At 59.7% G+C, this 18,394-nt stretch overlaps 1 protein-coding gene across 2 annotated transcripts in view; it reads right to left on the bottom strand.

Moving 5' to 3' along the window:
* The window catches only part of TRAPPC9 (trafficking protein particle complex 9), a 166,181-nt gene that overhangs the window by 33,545 nt on the left and 114,242 nt on the right, over positions 1–18,394 (bottom strand). For both annotated transcript variants that reach the window (XM_036337598.1, XM_036337599.1), the window contains 2 exons: positions 6,550–6,703; positions 1,572–1,662 (listed from right to left, as the gene is read on the bottom strand). In XM_036337598.1, coding sequence (XP_036193491.1) covers positions 1,572–1,662; positions 6,550–6,703 — 245 coding nt within the window. The remainder of the gene's footprint in view (positions 1–1,571; positions 1,663–6,549; positions 6,704–18,394) is intronic.

The raw sequence follows: 18,394 nt of genomic DNA, 5'->3' as shown, positions 1-18,394 counted from the left end.
TGTAACCTCAAGCAACATAAACCCCCGAGTCTGTTTCCTAATTCGTAAGAAAAGAGAATAACAATGACGACCTCACAGACTTGTATGCATTGCACAAACTGCGTGGAGATTTTGGTTGCCGTGTCTTGCTCCCCAAAAGTGTAGGTGTGCCACTCTCCCTGAAGTAGGGCAGTGGGGTGCCACCACACAAGGCATCCATGGTCACTGCCTCCTAACGGGCATTCCCTCATGCCGAGGAGCGCCACCCACACACACAGCTCGGGGCCCAGCTCCAGGTGCCAGCTGCCCAGTGGCTATTTGGGGAACATGTACTGAAAATATCCTTTCCAAAATTCAGGTAACCCCTGATCTGTATTCGCAGGATGGATGTCAATGAAAAAGAGCGCAGACCAATCCCTGATGCATCTGAGAAGCTCTGAGAAGTGTTACCAGATGCAGAAGGCGGTGGGAGGCCCAGCGGCGGGGCTTTCAAAGCAGAGTAAAAATCGCTTAGCCCATTAGTCTCCAGTACCTGGTATCTATGGAAACAACTGGAAACAGGCCTCAGAACCACCATCAGAGAGCATGCTGGCTCTGCGGTCCTCCCACCTGGAGGGGCAGTCTTCCGGTGCAGGACGGAGGCAGGAGCGTCTAGGGAGCTCCCGCCATGGCGTGGGGCCGTCCTGCACCCCACAGCCTGGCCACCGCAGTCCTGTCCCATCTGCCTTGCCTCCGGAGGCACTCACAGTACCAGACCCCCTCCAGCAGCTCTGCTTGCCCCACTCCACAATGATTCCAGCGGCCCCGCCACCCAGGCCCACCCCCACCTCTGGGAGGTCGGGCACGGTGGGGTCGGGGCACATCTTCCACCCCCATGAGGACCTGGTGCCCTCAGCATCCCCGGCCTAGAGAGGAGAAACAGGCTCAGAAGGCTGGGCGCCGGCCCCAGATGTCACAACTGCCGATGCAGCAGAGCCAGGACGGAGCCTCACGGCTGCTGCGCCCTCTGTGCCCCGAGATGCCGGGCTCCTGTTTGTCCCTGAGCAGATCGCAGGATCAGCTGGGAAAGCCTCTTACGAGACGCTCTGCTCAGCCAAGAGCTATGGCTCCTATTAGAGGCACAGACGGCCGCCGTCCAGGGCACCAGACCCAGTGCCCGGCGCACGGTCCCAGGCCGGCCCCCAGTGGCTAAGCTCCAGGGGAGTCTAGGTGTTCACCAGATACACGCTCTTCCCCGCTGACCCTGTGGAAAGCTGCCAGCTCCTCGGGAGGGGACGGAAGGAAGGAGGTGACACTCCTGCTCCCCCACCTCCCCGGTCGCTTAGAGCCCACCCCCACCACAGCAGACACGCCCATCGGACAGGTGCCGCGAGGAGGGCGGGGACTCCGCAGCACCTGGAACCGAGAGGCACCGAGCACACCTCATACCTGGGGTTTGGTCACAGGTCTGGCTGCGAGGACACTCAGGTGAAACACAGACACCAGCCTGGTGGCGTGGTGAGTCCCCCCACGCCCCCAGGTTCCCATGGTGACCCCAGCTGAGGGCAGCCCCGCAGCGGGGCGAGGGCGAGGCGCAGGCGGGGCGTACTCACCCCACTGCAGGGGGGCCAGCTGCAGGTGCTCCAGGGCCAGCTGGTTCAGGACGCCCTCCACGCTGGCCTCGCCCGTGCGCTTCAGCGAGGGGTGAGCCTCGGTCAAGGAAAACGCGGCTCCTGCTGGGCCCCGGGACAGGAGGGATAGTGCTAGAAGTCTCTGGATAGACTCCCAGACAGGAAACCACCTGCAGATATGCAGACATGCCCTCCTCCAACCACCCGAGACCCCTGAGTGTGCGGGACACAGGCCCCTCCTCCGACCGCAGACCCCGCGAAGGAACCCACAGCCGGTGAGGAAGCCCAGGGCGGCCCCTGTGACCCCCAGCTGTCCTCGCTGGGGACACAGAAATGGGGTGTCTTCCTCAATAAACACCACCAGGTGCGTTTCTGACACGTGTGCATTCCCGCTGGCTCCCTGTGTGAGCTCTGCCTTGTGGTGTAATTACACGAGTGTGACAGACGGGCTCTCTGGTGTGAGCTCCTCATGGAGCGAGTACTGGCAGGTAGACTGGGACAGGACTGAGGCTGAGACCCGGGGCGGTGTGGGGGCCCTGAGGAAATGAAGCCCCTAATGGGCTCTGCTCTCCCTCCTCTTAGTGCCACGTGGTAGCTGAGCAGGGGGTGTGGAGACTGAATCCTGGCACCACCACTGGTGAGCGGGGGTGGGGGGTCAGTTTCACCTGTAAAATGGGCTCAAGAGCAGCACGCCTTCTCAGGCTCATGGGGAGTGAGTGTAACCCACAGGCAGCGTGGGTGAGCATCACCCCGTGGGGAGTGCTAACCCCACTCTCATTCTCTCCTCCTCCCCGTCTCCCCTACTCTCAGGAACACGGCCATCATTTCTGTGGCCTCAGATGCCACAGGGACCGACTCCGCCACAGCAATCTATCCGTGTTTCTCCCAAAGATAACTCTCTCCCTAAGAAGAGCTTTCCAGATGAAATGCTCTCTACCTCATTACACACGGGGCTGTGTACCGAGCTGATATTACTTGGCCCTGCACTGTGACTCATCTCAGAGCCTGGGACACTCTCGGAGGTGGCCGGGATGCAGCACTAAGACTGGCCCCAGCCACCGCAGCTTGCAGGCCTGCAGGGGACACGTGTCATCAGCCAGCTCCATCTGTGGCTGTGTCCCTCCCCTTCTCAGGCCACCTCTCAGCGAGGACACCCGTCTCAGTCGAGGGGTCACGGTGGCGGAGGTCCCGCAGGGGGACAAGCATCTGTGGGGACACAGCGCCCTTGGCTCTGCTGTCTTTGAAAAGCCGAAGCCTCTGTTCCTTACAAGGAGCAGCCCAGCGGGAAGCCTGTCGGGCACTGGCGTCTGGGCGTCTGGGGCCTCAGAGATGACCTGCACAGCCCCTGCCCTGGCCTAAGGTGGGACAGGCACAGGTGACACCATGGACAGGGCAGGACCAGGGGCTCTGGGGCTCCACGCAGCTCTTTCCACCACTGCCAGGGGGGCCCACAAAGCCCCCTCCGCCTCCACGCAGCCCACAGCCAGTGGCTGACTGACAGGGGAAGGTGTTCAGTTCCCACCGGCCTGCGGGGACTCCGGAGAAACAGCCACTCTGTCCTCAGGGACCCTCCCCGGGGAGAGGCCGCGCTGATCCCTCCCTGCACCCCACAGCAGCCGGCCCTGTCCTGTACCGCTGGGGGGGGGGGGGGGCATTCGCCTGTCCACGTCCTTGTTTAAGGCTCTGTGATGTGGCATCTTACCCCCTCACTACAGAAATCGCACCAGGCTTTCGAGGCGGGTTGAGCTCGGGGCCTGCAGAACGGAAGTGGCGCCCGCGAGCCGCGCCCCACTGAGGAGCTTGGCAGTGATTCGCTGGAGGAGCGAGTCAGCGTGGGAGCCGCTGCAAAGCTGCCAATGGCTCTGGGGCTTTGGGAACCGGGCCCGGAGCACACTTCTGTATTAATTTGCTTTCGGGCGGGAGCCATGGAATTCTACAGCTAAGCTAATAAAGCTAATTACCTGCCTCCACACCCCTTTTCGGCCCCAGGAGCCACCCAAGCAGTGTTGTGTCTGGGCCTCAGCCACGCCGTCGTGTCCTGCTGCTTCCTCTGCCGCCGCTGCAGCCAAGGCGACAGTCCCAGCGCCTGCGGCCGCTCCTCCTCCTCACATACACAGACCCTGGCACTTGGGGCCAGAGATCAAGAACGGTGATGATGGCGACGATCCCTACCATCATTCCTGCCAGCAGGGCGTCTCCGCAGGGTCCCCACGCGAGGCCTGCGTGCAGGACGCGTTTAACACACACCTGCTCCACTTAATACTATTTCACCTTAGACTTGAGAACACGAAGGGTGGAAGGTAGGGACTGGCATTTCCTTTTTAAAGAGGTTTTAATTCAGGCCCTTGCAGAGACTAAGGAAGCTGGCACCGCAAGGAAGTGGGGGATCAGGGCAGTCTGACCCTGGAGCCCCACCTGCAGACACAGGAAACCTGGACGCCAGGAAAGGTGGGGACCCCCCCACACACAGGGCCCCCAGGCGCTGGGCCCACCTCTTCTCCAGCTCCCAGGACAGCCCTTGGGGACTCTCCGTGGTGCTGAAGAGCCTGCCTCCCCTTAAGCCAGTGGTTCTCAACCTTCCTAATGCCGTGACCCTTTAATACAGTTCCTCATGTTGTGGTGACCCCCAATTTCATTGTTACAAATTGAACATAATTAAAGCATAGTGATTAATCACAAAAACAATATGTAATTATATATGCATTTTCCGATGGTCTTAGGCAGCCCCTGTGAAAGGGTCGTTCGACCCCCAAAGGATGAACCCACAGGTTGAGAACTGCTGCCTTAAGCCCTTTTCTGGCCGGGGATCTGGGACACAGCAATTAAGTCTCCAACTAAGTCACAGGTCCTTGTCCCCCCGACCTGCTCCTGTCCCTTCGGAAGGCAGGGAAGGTGACCCTGGGGCAGGGGGACTGTGCCATCACTGTCATGCGACCCAGGCTTTGCAAGCCTCGAAGCCACGCCCGTGTGTAGCGACTGACAGCCCTGTGCTGCTGAACCAGAGCGAGTTCCCAGCTCAGGCAGTGTCTGACTGACAGGAACCACAGGCCCAGCCTCGCCACTGCCTGCTGCAAAGGCACGGCTCAGTCACCAGGAGTCACTACAGGTCGTCACACCGCCTGCCTGTCACAAACCCTCGGGGAGTGAGCCAGGACACCCAGCATCCAGCGCTGCTTCCCACTCCGGTGCCTGCCGCCGGTGCCCCCTGCCTGGAGCCCCCTTCAGCCTGGCCTTTCTGGTGACCACGCACCATCTCTGGAGCTCACCTCCACCTTATCTGGGACGCCCTCTCTGATGCACCCCCAGCCCTCCCTCCTCCCTACACTCCTGCTCAGGTGTGCATGTGCCCCCACGTGCCTCCCCTGCAGGGCCCGAACCCACACAGGGTGTTTACCGACACCCAGTCTGTGCGCTGTGGGGGTGCTGAGGATGAAAAGACCCACCAAGATGAGGTCCCTCCTGCTTTAAGGAGCCCAGTCTACTGGATAGATCTTATCTCACTGGCCATCCATCACTATAATTACATTTAATTATTCATCAGTGTTTGTGCAGGGCCTTTTGTTCACAAACATTTGCACGCACACGTCTCAGTTAACCTACTTGTCTTGGGAATTGTGAATGCTCGCTCCGAATCTTTGAAACACATAGCGAGATGCAGGGAAAACGCAGAAGGTTCAAACACCTTCGCTCCCATTGTCTGCTCAGCCATCAGCGGTGAAATATTGGGGGATGTGCTGTAATCAAAGGGCCATTTGAAGCCACTGAGCAGCATTTGAGATCCCATCTGCTTATGTGACTGAAGTTCACCAGGACCCCGTCGGGTACTTTAGAGAAAATGATGGTACCATCAGTCCTTCCGCTGGGGCCTGTGCTGCCCGGTTGGGGGCCGGACTCTCCTGAGCCCACCTCGCCTCGCCCAGGGGAAGCAGCGCCCTGCTCTCAGTGCCAGCTAAGACACATGGCTGTGAGCCCAGCGGAAAACCCTTCATGGGTGCTCCTAGTGAGCGTCCTGGAGGGGGTGCTGGGCTGGGGGCCGCTCCTCGACATCCCCCAGGACAGCGGCCGTCGGCACCCATGCGCCAGCTCTGCAGGAACCACCAGTGCAGGGGCTCCACCCAGCCCCACTTTAGCCCAAATAAATGAGCAAGTCGTCATAAATAGAAGTTACGCTGATGGAAAGGTGCTTAGGTAATCAGTGAGCCTCTTCCCCCGACTGTCTCCAGTCTGCACCGGAAACTCTGGGAGCATTCTCATCACGGCAGGGCTGCCAACGGCTCGGCTCAGCGCCCCGGTGTCAGAGACCAGTGGACGGGGAGTGCCAGGCAGTGCACTGAGCTGCCAGGGGAGTTGCAGGGCGCATTGCTGTGGGGCTTGTGGGCTGAGGACCTAGAGAGGCAAGCATGGGGCCAGGTGAGATGAAGGGAGCACTTCAGGGCAGGGGGTGTACCAGGTAAAGGTGTGCCAGCAGGACCTGTCACTAACACGAGTATCCACCCTGGCAAGAACTCTGGGATCCAAGGCCAGCACCTCCAGCCCAAGACCTTGCCTTACCCTGAATCGGTGCTTCCTTCGGGGGCCTTGCAGGTGGTGAGAGGCAGAGAAAAATGCTCTCTCTCCAGCCCTCTCTCCCAGCCATGGCATTTCTGAGCTACTTGTGGCAAAATGCAATAGCTGCCCGGCCAGTGTGGCTCAGTGGTTGAGTGTCATCCCATGCACCTAGAGGTCGTGGGTTCGATTCCTGGTCAGGGCACATGGCTTGATCCCCAGTGTGGGGCATGCAGGAGGCAGCTGATCAATGATTCTCTCTCATCATTGATGTTTCTATCGCTCTCTCTCCCTTCCTCTCTGAAATCAATAAAAGTATATTTTTTAAAAATGCAATAGCTAACCCCTCATGGGTCCCCTCCATGGTCAGAAAGCCCGAGCAGGGGCATCGAGAGCCACGGCCGTGAAAGGATATGATCCGCCACCGGATGCCCAGCTTGCTGTTGATCTCCAGGCCGCGCGCCTCCTGCCTCTGCTCCTCCAGCTGCTTTGGAGTCGCAAATTGTCCCTTCTCCCCAGGGGACTCTGGGAAACTCTCAAAGTTGAACTTGTCCACCTGAATCGCCATTCTGAGAGAAGGGGACACAGCAGAGAATTAGTCAGGGGGTGGGGGTCAAGGTCCTCACTGGCGTGGGAGAATAGCACATGCCAATGTGAGACGACATAATGGGTCATTATCACAATTCATGACGGGTGCGTTCCGAGGAGATGAAATAACAGACTCCCAGGGTAGCTCCAGCTTCAGAGCTGGTTCAACACACAGTGTAGGACTGAATCCTCGGTCACAGACTCCCACCTCGCGGAAGGCTCGGGCCCCAAAAATGGTACATCTGGAAGAGAACGGGACAGACAGGGCCCGCTGTGGAAAACCTCAGAGACTGGCACTTATGCAACCTGGGAACCCCAAAGCCCCTGGGATCTGCAACGCATCATCAGAGCCCCCTGTCACTCCTCATCCTCGGCCAGACAGACTGGCTCACACACACCACGCCTCACCGGCCCCCTGCGCCCGCCTGCCCACTGCCAACCCCTGCGCCCGCCTGCCCACTCCCAGCCACTGCGCCCGCCTGCCCACAGCCAGCCCCTGCGCCCACCTGCCCACTGCCAGCCATTGCGCCCGCCTGCCCACTGCCAGCCCCTGCGCCTGCCTGCCCACAGCCAGCCCCTGCGCCCGCCTGCCCCCTTGTCTTAAGCCACTTCTACCCTACAGGTTCACGCTCTACTGTCACATCCTCTGTTGGCTGACCAAGCCCATTTGTAAGATTCTGTGCAGATTAAAGACAATGGTGGATACAAAGTGGCTGGCACAGCGCCCAGTACATGCGAACACTCAAAATAGTGGCTGCCATGGTGACTACTGACCCCATGTGCAGAGGAAGAGACCCAGGTGCCGAGGAGGTAAGGAGGCGCCGAAGAGCGCGCAGACCTGGCCTGCAGTTCCGACCCGCCCGCCCGCGCTCCCAGCCCCTCCCAGACCATCCCTGCCGCTAATGATCCCGTTCATCTTTGATGAGTCAGAGTGAAGTAGAATTAATACAACGACTGACTGCCAATTTTCATGTTTCATTTTATGGCCAAATGTGTCAGTAATAGTCAAGAGCTGGCACAAAAGAAAGGTGCTGAGATGTTCAAAGAGTCTATTAAAGAAAGCGCTGGTCTTAAATGCCGCATCGTGTGATTCAGTCTTTAAACAGCTGAAGACCTCGCCCCAGACGTCTTAACAATGACATTTAAATACAAACCAAGGAGTCGGATTTAGAGGGACCCTCCCCTTGGAAGTAAATTGAACTTCCCTTGGGAGGTGATGGATAGTTAGGAGGCGTGACCTGCGGGAGTCCCTGTGGTGTGTTACACGGGAGTCCTTGTGGCATGATCTGCAGGAGTCTGTGTGGCGTGACCTGTGGGAGTCTGTGTGGCGTGACCTGCGGGAGTCCGTGTGGTGTGTCATGCGGGAGTCTGTGTGGCGTGTCCTGCGGGAGTCCGTGTGATGTGTCATGCGGGAGTCTATGTGGCCTCTTGCTGCTAAGGCAGCCTCTGCTGAATCCTCAGGTGTGGAACTAGCTGCAGGGACCCGGGAGGAGACCCCAGACGGTGCAGAGGAGGCACCTGTGCATGCACTATCTCATTTTACACTTAGGGGGACCTGTGACACCACCCCCATCACAAAGGGTGAGCTGAGATAAAGTACTGTACTGCGGTCACAGGAGACAAAGAGCCAGGCTCTAAGGCAGCCCTCTGCTCATGGCCCTGCATGGACGCTGGCTGGCCCCTCCCCACGGCTCCACCCTCCAGACGCTAACTCCATGCACCCCTCAGACCCCACCAGGCAGGGCCTTGCTCAGGGGCCTCGCTGCGCCCCACCCCACCTGCCTTCCTGGGGAGACAGAGCAGAGAGGTGGACTGTCAGGTGGTGGTCAGAGCTATGACACAGGTGCTCAAGGTGCTATGGGGGTGCAGGAAGGGACAACCAGTGCTGCCGGGCAACCTCGGGGGCAGCTGGGAAGCCGGTTGGCGGAGCTGAGGGGGCAGGGCAGGCGGGGGGCCAATGGGGGGCCATCCCGGACGGGCTTGTCACTGCCGGGAGTGGGATGTGGTGGAGCGGGACTGTGACCGCCGACCCGGGCGTCGCTCAGGCCAGACGGGGGACACGGGGAGGGGCTGACGGGACCAGTTTTCAGTGCCAGGGCCCCATCCAAACCAGAGCCGCCAGCAGGAAGACAAGTTCCCGAGGCGTGGCTTCTCCAGGGATTTATACGTCGGCACCGCCTGAGTATCATCTGTGTGCAAAGTAACATTCATGCAACCTTCAAACGGCTCTGTCAACAAAACCCCAGGACCTATTCATAGGACTCGGGTTGAGAACTAAAGGAGACGCCTTTAGAAAATAGAAACTAGAGCCCATTTCCAGAAGCCAACACTCCTTCCAAGAGGCTTACGTGCCAGGGAGGCGTCAAAGCCTCCCAGTGACAATCCCTAGCGCTCTGCGGCCTTTCTCTGGGCTGGGCTTGCGTCCCGCAGGGGCTGCAACGAGAGGAGCCGGGCCCCTGTGCCACGCCTCTGGAGCTTCTCCCCTTCACCCGGTGCGACCCGAGTGTGGGCAGCTGGGTCCCGGTGTACAGATGGGGGACCGAGGCTCCAAAGGAACTGCCAGTGTCATGAGGGGTGTAGACAGGGAGGCAGAGGCCTGGGAGCCAAGATCCCATGAGTAGAGTCAGGGGGATGCCGGGAGAGGAGGGAGGGGAGCGGCAGGAAGTGTCCAAGCCCGGCCTGAACTAGGCCAGCGCTGACGACGCGCCTGCACGGCCGGCCACCTGTGCCGGGGGAGCTGCAAGGCAGCAGGCTGCGAGCAGGAGTGCCAGGAGGAGGCCGGGATGGGGACACAGTGGGGCCCAGAGGTCTGGACGGGGCACAGCTGGCAGCCAGAGGAGGTCTAGGCAGGGAATGGCACCACTGGCAGCTGGAGTGAGGGTGAGGAAGAGCGGCGCTGACCGAGGTGCTGAATTCAAGGAGCCTGGCAGGGCCTGGTGAACAGGGCCCAGAAAGATCCTGGAGACCTGAACCTGAGTGGGAGGGGTGGGGAGAAGTCGGGGCTCCTCAACGCCCAGGCCTTGGCCTTCTCCCCGAGGTACCCACATCAGTCCTCATTATTTCAAAGACCAGCTATTCCAATGCAGCTCTTGGCATGACTGCACCGTCACCGAGCCAGCAAGACACACCAGCCTGCACTCACACCACCAAGGGAGGGGCCAGAGCGGCTCCCCGCACCCTGACCACGCGCCAGGGCATCAGCCTCTGGGATCCGGACCCCACCAGGGTCTCCCCCGCTCCCACCGCCAGCATCACCCCCACGTCTTGCTCATCGAGATGGGAACATTCAGCACCCGTTGGTCTAGCCCAGGTCTCAGCCCCACCTTCCAGGCTAAGCTCCCCTCCCACCCCCTGTGCTCCCAGTGTCTCTGATCAAGCTCATCAAAAAGCCCAGCATCGCAGGCACAGGTCTCCCCAGCGGGCGGAGAGAGACGATCTGTCCTCCCCTGCCCAGCGGCCAGCACATGGCCTGGCACACAGAAGGTGCTGTAGAAACACTGGCTGAGCTAAGAGGCACCAGCAGGCTTGCATGTGGCTGGAGCCTTCTCCTCCCAGAGGGAGCTGCTCAGTGCAGAGCTGATTGGCTAAGGAAGGAAGTGCCCCATTTTGTTAACAAAATGCCTCAATCATACTAAATCAGTTGCCATTAGTAAAAAAGGACTATTACATCTAATTACACATTTCATCGATTCTGAATTAAACCTCCTATTCCCTAAATTAAATGAGAAAAGCAAACAAGAACAGGAAACGCTCAGATTTCCCTTGCAAACCATCGAAGGGTGTGTGCCAAGCTCGGAGAGGGGCCCCACATGTCTGCTTGCCCCCCCCTTATGTCCAGAGCTCGGGGCTGCAAGACACAGACACCTGGACATGCACCCACGTCTGTGTCACTCGGGGTCAGTCAGTGGCCCCCTGGAGCACTTTCTAGCTGTAAGAATAGGGACAAGCTGAGAGTGCAGTCGTGAGGTTGAAGATGCCGCAGGCCACGTGCTAAGCACCGAGCATGCACGCCAACAGCGGTACCTGGCCTGTGGAGTGATCACCTGAGACGGGGACGGTAGGTGAGGGGCTCTTCCACCTGGCAGTCCTGGGTGAGGAGGTCCCGCTGTCTGTCTAACCCTCTGTTACCCACAGGTGACACAAAAGTGACACCTAGCATTGCAGATGACACAGTGGGTGTTGAACAAGTGTGGATCACCTGGACGTCACAGATGCGCTGGGTGAGGGGATGATGCTCACGGGGGGCTGTGCCCTTGGGGTCTTGTGCCCTGTTTTAACTTGCATCTACCTCCCTCCAACTCCTGCAAGGGACAGGCTGTGGGGCCTGGGCAAGAGCCGTGGCAGCCTGGGGTTGGCCTGTAATGTCAAGAGTTGTGAGAACAGCTAAGTGCCTGCTAGTGGCCTCTCGGGCAGCCTCCCCTCACAGGTGGGCGGCTGGCTCAGATCACATCGAAAACAAGGGCAGTCTCGGCGAGATCAAAGCTCTGGCATGAGCTCTGGTTTCCATTCAGGAGGCCAACAGCAGCGCTCGCGGCCTCAAGGAGACAGAAGCGCTATTTATACCCAACTTGTTCCGGCCACGGCGCTAAAAGGGCAGAAACGTCACAGTGACGAGATGAACATTCAAAGACAGCCTCGATCCCCTCCGGCCTGCCATACAGTGAGAGGCGCCCACAGGGAGAGAGCTCAGGCCCCACGGGGAGGGAGCTCAGGCCCCACGGGGAGGGAGCTCAGGCCCCACGGGGAGGGAGCTCAGACGGGAACGTTCCGGAAGAGGCTCAGAGAGGAAGGAGGCAGGAGGAGGCCACGCGGGCCAGCAGGAGGAGGATGACACAGAGGTGCCTCCAGTGCTCACTGTGCGGCACACACGTGGTAACCTGTGGACTCGCCACAGCCCACCAGTGCCCCTGGCACAGAGGCAGAAACCAAGGCAGGCAGGACCGCGCCTGCTAGCATCGGCCCTCAGGCACCAGAGCCTTCTGGCTTCCCGGCTCCGCTGTCGAGCGCAGGCAGCCAGCCCTGCTCTCACCCTCCCACCTCCCAGCTGCCCAGGGGGTCCAGGCAGGGGCCTGCAGACAATGCCAACCCCACCTCCACAATCATGAACCTGGGGAGCTCGGCCGTCCGCTCGGAACAAGAGGAATGAGTAGTAGATGACGGCCTCAGCCTGAACACCCGCCCTCAAGGGCCATGTTACCCAATCCTCACAGCCCCTCAGGAACAGGTGTGACACCCGTTTCACAGAGGAGGAGCCTGAGGACTGTGGGTTAGTGATGGGCCAGTGCAGGCGACGGCGGTCCTCACACTCGAGGTTTCACTGTGGGATCACGTGGTGCGTCCAGGAAGAAGGAGAACACTCCCAGGCCTGGCACGCTCCTCGGGCACGTAGCTAACACAGCAGCACACGGAAGCCCAGCATCGGGGATGGTCCAGGAGAAAAGGAAGGAGTCGTTGCTCTCTCGGCGCAAACTAAGCCATCCCGAGGCCCCCGGAGCTCCCCTCTCCCCCTATCTGTCTGCACGGGCCATGGGCTTGGGACTGTCTCATCTGCAGAGCCAGCCCCATGCAGGCCAGGCACAGGCAGGCCCCAGACAGCGCAGGTCTGTATTCTGTCAGCCTGTCAGTGAGGGTCACGTGTCCGGGCCGGAGGAGGGAGGGGAACGCAAAGGCGGCAAATGAGAAACTCAGGCGCTTCACCCTGTAACACGGCTGTGATTTATTGCTCTATCGTGATGACAATGGCCTGCCAGAGAGACTGCGAAACAAAGAGTAAAAGCACATGTCCATGTTGGGAACCCGGCTCTGGGGGATTTACGCCTCGATGCTTTCCCTTGCTCACAGGCAATCTGTGGAGTGTGTGGGAGCACCGAGAGCAGCGACACGACACAACGTGGAGGAGAGGTGCAGGGTCCAGGAGCGCTGGTGGCGCCGCAGTGGAGACTGCGTCCTGGCTGAGCTGTGGTGCCCAAGCGCCCACAACAGCAACGTGTGTGGGCAGGGCGCTCATGGCAGCCAGTGAAGGGGCCGTGGGTGCACTCCCCGTCCTGTGCTCACCGAGAGGCTGAAGAACACACACAGTCAAGACAGAAGTGAACAAAACCGTGCTCGTGCCCACCCAGCAGGTGCGAGCGACCATGCAGCGAGCAACCTCGGATACACATTCCACTCAAGTGCATGCGCTACCTCCCCACATGGGCCAGGCTGCCCGTCACACAAGTCGCCACCTATTTACAATTCTGAAATCACAGAGTATTCAATCTGGTTGACAACATGCATGTCACGTGTTTTTAGGGGCAAGTGTGCTGATGTCTGCAACTTACTTTAAAATCCATGAACAAATATCATGGATTAAAAAAGATGTAGCTATATAAATAGGTATATAAAAACTAAAGGCCCAGTGCATAAAATTCATGCATGGGTAGGATCCCTAGGCCTGGCCAGCAATCGGGGCCAATCTGCGGGGCAACCGGCAGGGCAATGGAGGGAGGGGGTCCCCACTGGCACCTGCCTTAGCTGCCCTGGCGTTGCCCGCTCGCCGGCCCCACCCCCCGCCACCGCCAGTTGGGGCCTGCGGGCTGGGGGCAGCTCCTACGTTAAGCGTCTGCCCCCTGGTGGTCAGTGTGCGTCATAGCGACCGGTCGTTCCACCGTTAGGTCAATTTGCATATTAGTCTTTTATTAAATAGGATAAGGGTAACCACCCAAAAAATGTATACACACACTATGAATTAATTATAAAGGCAGTGTTTATTAAAACATTTCATTTTCATTTAACAGCTATCAGCTATTAAAGTGTATACACATTTTTTGCGACACCATATATATGTGTGTGCGTGTGTGTATACAGATACGTGATAAAGCTACTATAGCAAAACAGTAATGACAAATCTAGGTGGGGGGTTTACCAGTATTCACTGCGAAATTCTTTTTGCTGCATGTTTGAAATTTTTCATAATAAAAAAATGAAAAAAATCAATCATTGTCTTCAGTGGCCGTCCCAGAACACCTGAGACGGGAGGGGCAGTGTGCGTCTGCTGGGAAGTGGCTGTGCAGTGGCTCCCGCGTCTGTCTCAGGAACCCCACTCCAGCCCCTTCTAAGAAAAACCTCAGGACTGGATCCAAGGTCAGTCTTTCTAGTCGGCAGCAAAGGGCTCTGAAGGCCGGAGAGTCTCAGAGAAATAATCAAAGCCCAGAGCATTAATTCGCTTAAGCACCATTTCCACGGCCACGCAGCGGAGAAACGGTACTGTGGAGCTCCTCGGGCAGAGCCGGAGTGCGCACCGTCACCGCGTCCCGCGCCATCACCGTGTCCCGCGCCTTTGGGCAGAGACACTCCTGCCTCAGGAATGCCTCGCTGCAGTGATGCGTTCTCAGCGCCCCAAACTGCATTTCCATAAGAACACATCTCCTCCTCTAATCTCCTTCCTCAGAGAAACAGGCAGAAATGGACCGCCTCCCCAGGCCCACATTGGACAATACACTGCTTTCTCTCGCCTCCGCGGCTTAACCTGCACCCAAATTCAGCCTCAACAGGGCTGGCTCCTTGCCTCCCTGTGCCAAGGCCCTGTTCCTCTGGCTTCAGAATCAGCGAGGGGCAGCGAGTGAGCGCTGTGTGCCAGGCACAGGCCAGGTTCTGACACAGGGTCTCAGCTCGCCCTCACAGAGCCCCATGGAGCCCCCTTTTCCTCCTTACCACAGGAGGAGCAGGCTCGGGGATTTAAGAGACTCGCCAAGTCAAACAGTTACATTTAAGTGACAACACCGTGGACGGTTGAAGTAGAATAAACTGAACTGGACCCTGAACGGGGAGACCTCCAGGCGTCCGGCAGTTAGGGTCCCTGGGGTTCTCCCCAGAACGGTGAGCAGGAGTGTGCCAAGAAAATGAGACGGGAGGGGGCACAAAAGCCAGCTGGACGCCTGGGTGCTGCTGGAGGACAGACATTCCGAGACCACAGAGCACTGGGGAGGGGCTGGGGTGGCCCCACCTAGGAGGAAAGCACCTCTTTCGGGGTGGCTCTGTGGACCCAGAACTGGGCACAGGAGGTCACTCTATTGAGCCCTGAAGAGCTTTGTGGGGCATCAGGAGCTAGAGGAGCCAGAGGTCAGTCAGGTGAGGAAACCCGGCACCACGCCCGCTGCTCAGAGCCAGCTCATTCGCGCGCCGAGCCGCTGCTGGGCCCATGTTTTGCCCTGTGACAGCCCTAACTGAAGCGTCTCCTCATGGGAGCTAAAAATAGCTACCTTAATGCCAATGAGTCCCGACAGCCACAAACACCTCTGTCCACAGCAAGGCCCAGGGAGTTGCCATAGAAACTGGAGGGCACAAGTGGACCTAGCTACTTCAAGGTCACAGGGGACTGGGGCAACCCCGGGGCACAGCCCTGGAGAGCACTGGGGCTGTGGGCGGGCACACAGCTTCACCGAAGCCGCTAGTGAGCCATCCCCTCAAAGGCCAGGAGAGCTGACGGGCACCCTGCAGAGACAAGAACCCGGGTCTGGCAGAGGGACAGGCCCGCATGCAGCAGTGGCCCCGACCCAGGTGGAGGCCTCTGGGCTGCGGTCCCTCCGCGACAAAACTGGGGAGGACAGCCCTGCACCCAGGCCCTGCCCAGGGACCATGGATGTGCTGTCTGGTGCCCAGCCCACCTGCGCCCAGTACTCAGGCCGCTCCCTCTGCCTCGCAGACGTGCACATGGACGTGCAGAGAGAGTGCGGAGAGTGAGGCCAGCGGCCCCGCGTGGGGCCACCCAGAGTGGAGGCTCGTCCAGTGGACTTGCTATCCAGTGGACTTGGAGGAGAAGAGCACCCGCGGACACCCTGCAGCTCGCTCTGTCCTCCCGGTGTGGACGGCCTCCCCGTCAGGTCAGCCCGGCAAGCAAGGGCCTGAATGTCAGGCAGCGGCTGATCACAGAGTCCAGTCAGCCGGTGAGGAGGGCTTGAGCTGAAGGACACCCTGAGTGGGGGCCACAATCAGGCCCCTGGCAGCCCTGGCTCTCCTCAGCCCACGTGGAGAATAAAGGAGCACAGTGGGCAGGGAACCCGTCTCGGGGACCAGAGCAGCCGGGCGAGGCCATCCCAGGCCCTCGGTCCCCAGGGGCCAGAGCCAAGCCGTGAGGCTTGTCCTGTCGATACCCTCACGCCTCCTCACAGCGTATGTGCGCCCGACACTGCTCAGCCTGCTACTCACAGCCCCTCTGCCGGGACGCAGTCTCCACTGAGGTGCCGCCAGCGCCTGGACTCGGCCTCCCTTCCCCCATTTTGGGTCATGCCGCCTCTACTGTGCATGCAAGGGCCCTGCCACGTCACAAGGCCCAGCTCAGCCTCCTCGCCTCCTCGTGAGGCCCAGGCAGCTCCCACCGGGGGCTTCAGGGCGCCTCTCCAACCAGAGTCTGCGACACTGTGTCAGGCAGCGCCCTCCCTACTGTCTGTCCGTCTTGTCTTCTCCTTGGATGGCAGGCTTCCCAGGGCAGGACTGACTTTTTTTGTTTGTTTAAATATGTTTTTATTGATTTCAGAGAGGAAGGAAGAGGGAGAGAGAGCTAGAAGCGTCAATGATGAGAGAGAATCATTGATCAGCCGCCTCCTGCACGCCCCTCACTGGGGATTGAGCCCACAACCAGGCATGTACCCTGACTGGTTCATAGGTCGACACTCAACCACTGAGCCATGTCGGCCGGCAGGACTGACTTCTGAGTGAAGGCTGCTATCCCGGCCGCACGGGCGCAGGGATTGGGGAAACCCGCCACTCTGGGATGCTGGTGGCAGCTGTGGCCGCGCGGTGTCCCTCCCTAAGGGCCTGCCTCCCCGCCCATGTCTGCGCTGCACTGCCCGCACTGTGACAGCGGGCACGCATGACACATTCTATGAAAACATCGTTTCTGATAGCGGCACAACAGCCAATTACGCAAACGCACCGCAGTTTACTAGTCACGCCCCGTCGGCGACACTGGCTGCTCCCAGGGTTTCTACGAGTAACAGCGACACACTCATCCCGTGCTCAGCACTCGCCTGCAGCTCAGATGGCTCCTTGTCAGGAGAGGGTCCGGGAGGAGCGTGCTCACTGGCCCCACAGCCCCCAAGGCCTTGCTGTGCGCAGCGGGATGTGCTCGTTTTCACGGGAACCTAACATCTCACGGCATCCCCCCAACACGGAGGGAGGGGGCCCACGCGGCCGAGGCCCCTCCTCTGAAGGTTCCTGAACACCTGCGGACACAGGGAGCCACACCCCTAGGGAACAAGGACAACGTGGGGGGAATATCTGACTGTGGCCAACGCCCTGAAGGCCCAGGTGAAGGGCCGCGTGGGCACAGCCTCCCTCAACACGGGGCTGCCCTCACCCCGCATCTCCACGCGCAGCTGCAGACGGGGATCAGAAGGCGGCCCTGAGGCCCCCCGAGCAGGAAACGATGCCTGGTGAGTTCCTATCAGTCAAACGTTTTCCAAGTACAAAGGTTCCTGAGCCCAGAAGCTTCGCCTGCCGGCCCAGGAGCCCCGCGGGCACCGACCCGCTGAGATGTTCCCAGCGAGGTCTCCGTTAGCATTCATGACGCACGGCCCCGCCCGTTTCGGAGACATCCCCAAACACAAGGAGCAAACACAAACAGTGCAATGACTTCACAAAGCAGAGCCGCCGCGAGGGGAGGACGGAGGCGCCATGTTAGGCAGGGTCTGCGTGAGCAAATGCAGAATCTGCTCGAGGAACAAGTGATTGGAAACAGAAGTTCCTGTCCACTAGCCACCGATAAACAGCCATGAGCAGGAGAGGCGACCAGTAAGATGGAGGGCTGCGCAGCACCCACCAAGCTCCACACACAGCTGTCCCCAACCCCCAGGCTGGCCGGGGATGAGCCCAGCTCCTGGCCCTGGCCAGCCCCGTCGTGCTTCCTGCACCCAATCCCAGGCTAAGGGGGGAGGTCCCCGGGGGCCTGGGTTCTGCCCCCAAAGAACAGTGTCTGTTTCCCAGGACCAAGCACACCTGGCAAGATGTGCTTTTCATAAATGTTGAATAAATAAAAGGTAGCACTATATTCTGTACACTCCTAGTATAGAAGAATGGGCCCTGTGACACCCATCCCCACGCCCACAGCCACCACCCAACCCTTGGGGGAGACTTTCATGGAACAACCGCTCCCTCCGTCTGTCAGCTGAGACGGGAGCGCACATGTTGGTGTAAGAATTCCATGCCAGGCGCCTGGGTACAGGCTCAGGAGAGAGAAAAGTATCAATAAGATGCTCCATCGCAGGAAGAAGAGAAGCAGACACTCTGCCTTCTGATGAAAGAGGAGCACAGGGGATGTGGGGGCACGTGGGGATGTGGGGACGCAGGGACATGGGATGGGGGGTGGAGGACGTGGGGATGCGGGGACATGGGATGGGGGGCGGGGGACGTGGGGATGCGGGGATGTGGGGAGAGGTACATGGGGATGTGGGGACGCAGGGACATGGGATGGGGGGCGGGGGACGTGGGGATGCGGGGATGTGGGGAGAGGTACATGGGGATGTGGGGACGCAGGGACATGGGATGGGGGGCGGGGGACGTGGGGATGCGGGGATGTGGGGAGAGGTACGTGGGGATGTGGGGACGCAGGGACATGGGATGGGGGGCGGGGGACGTGGGGATGCGGGGATGTGGGGAGAGGTACGTGGGATGTGGGGACGCAGGGACATGGGATG

This window comes from Myotis myotis, unplaced genomic scaffold (genome assembly GCF_014108235.1).
Source record: "Myotis myotis isolate mMyoMyo1 unplaced genomic scaffold, mMyoMyo1.p scaffold_m19_p_16, whole genome shotgun sequence".
In the NCBI taxonomy this organism is placed as follows: Eukaryota; Metazoa; Chordata; class Mammalia; order Chiroptera; family Vespertilionidae; genus Myotis; species Myotis myotis.
Note: the sequence above shows the minus strand (reverse complement) of the source record. Positions and strands in the feature narration are given on the sequence as shown.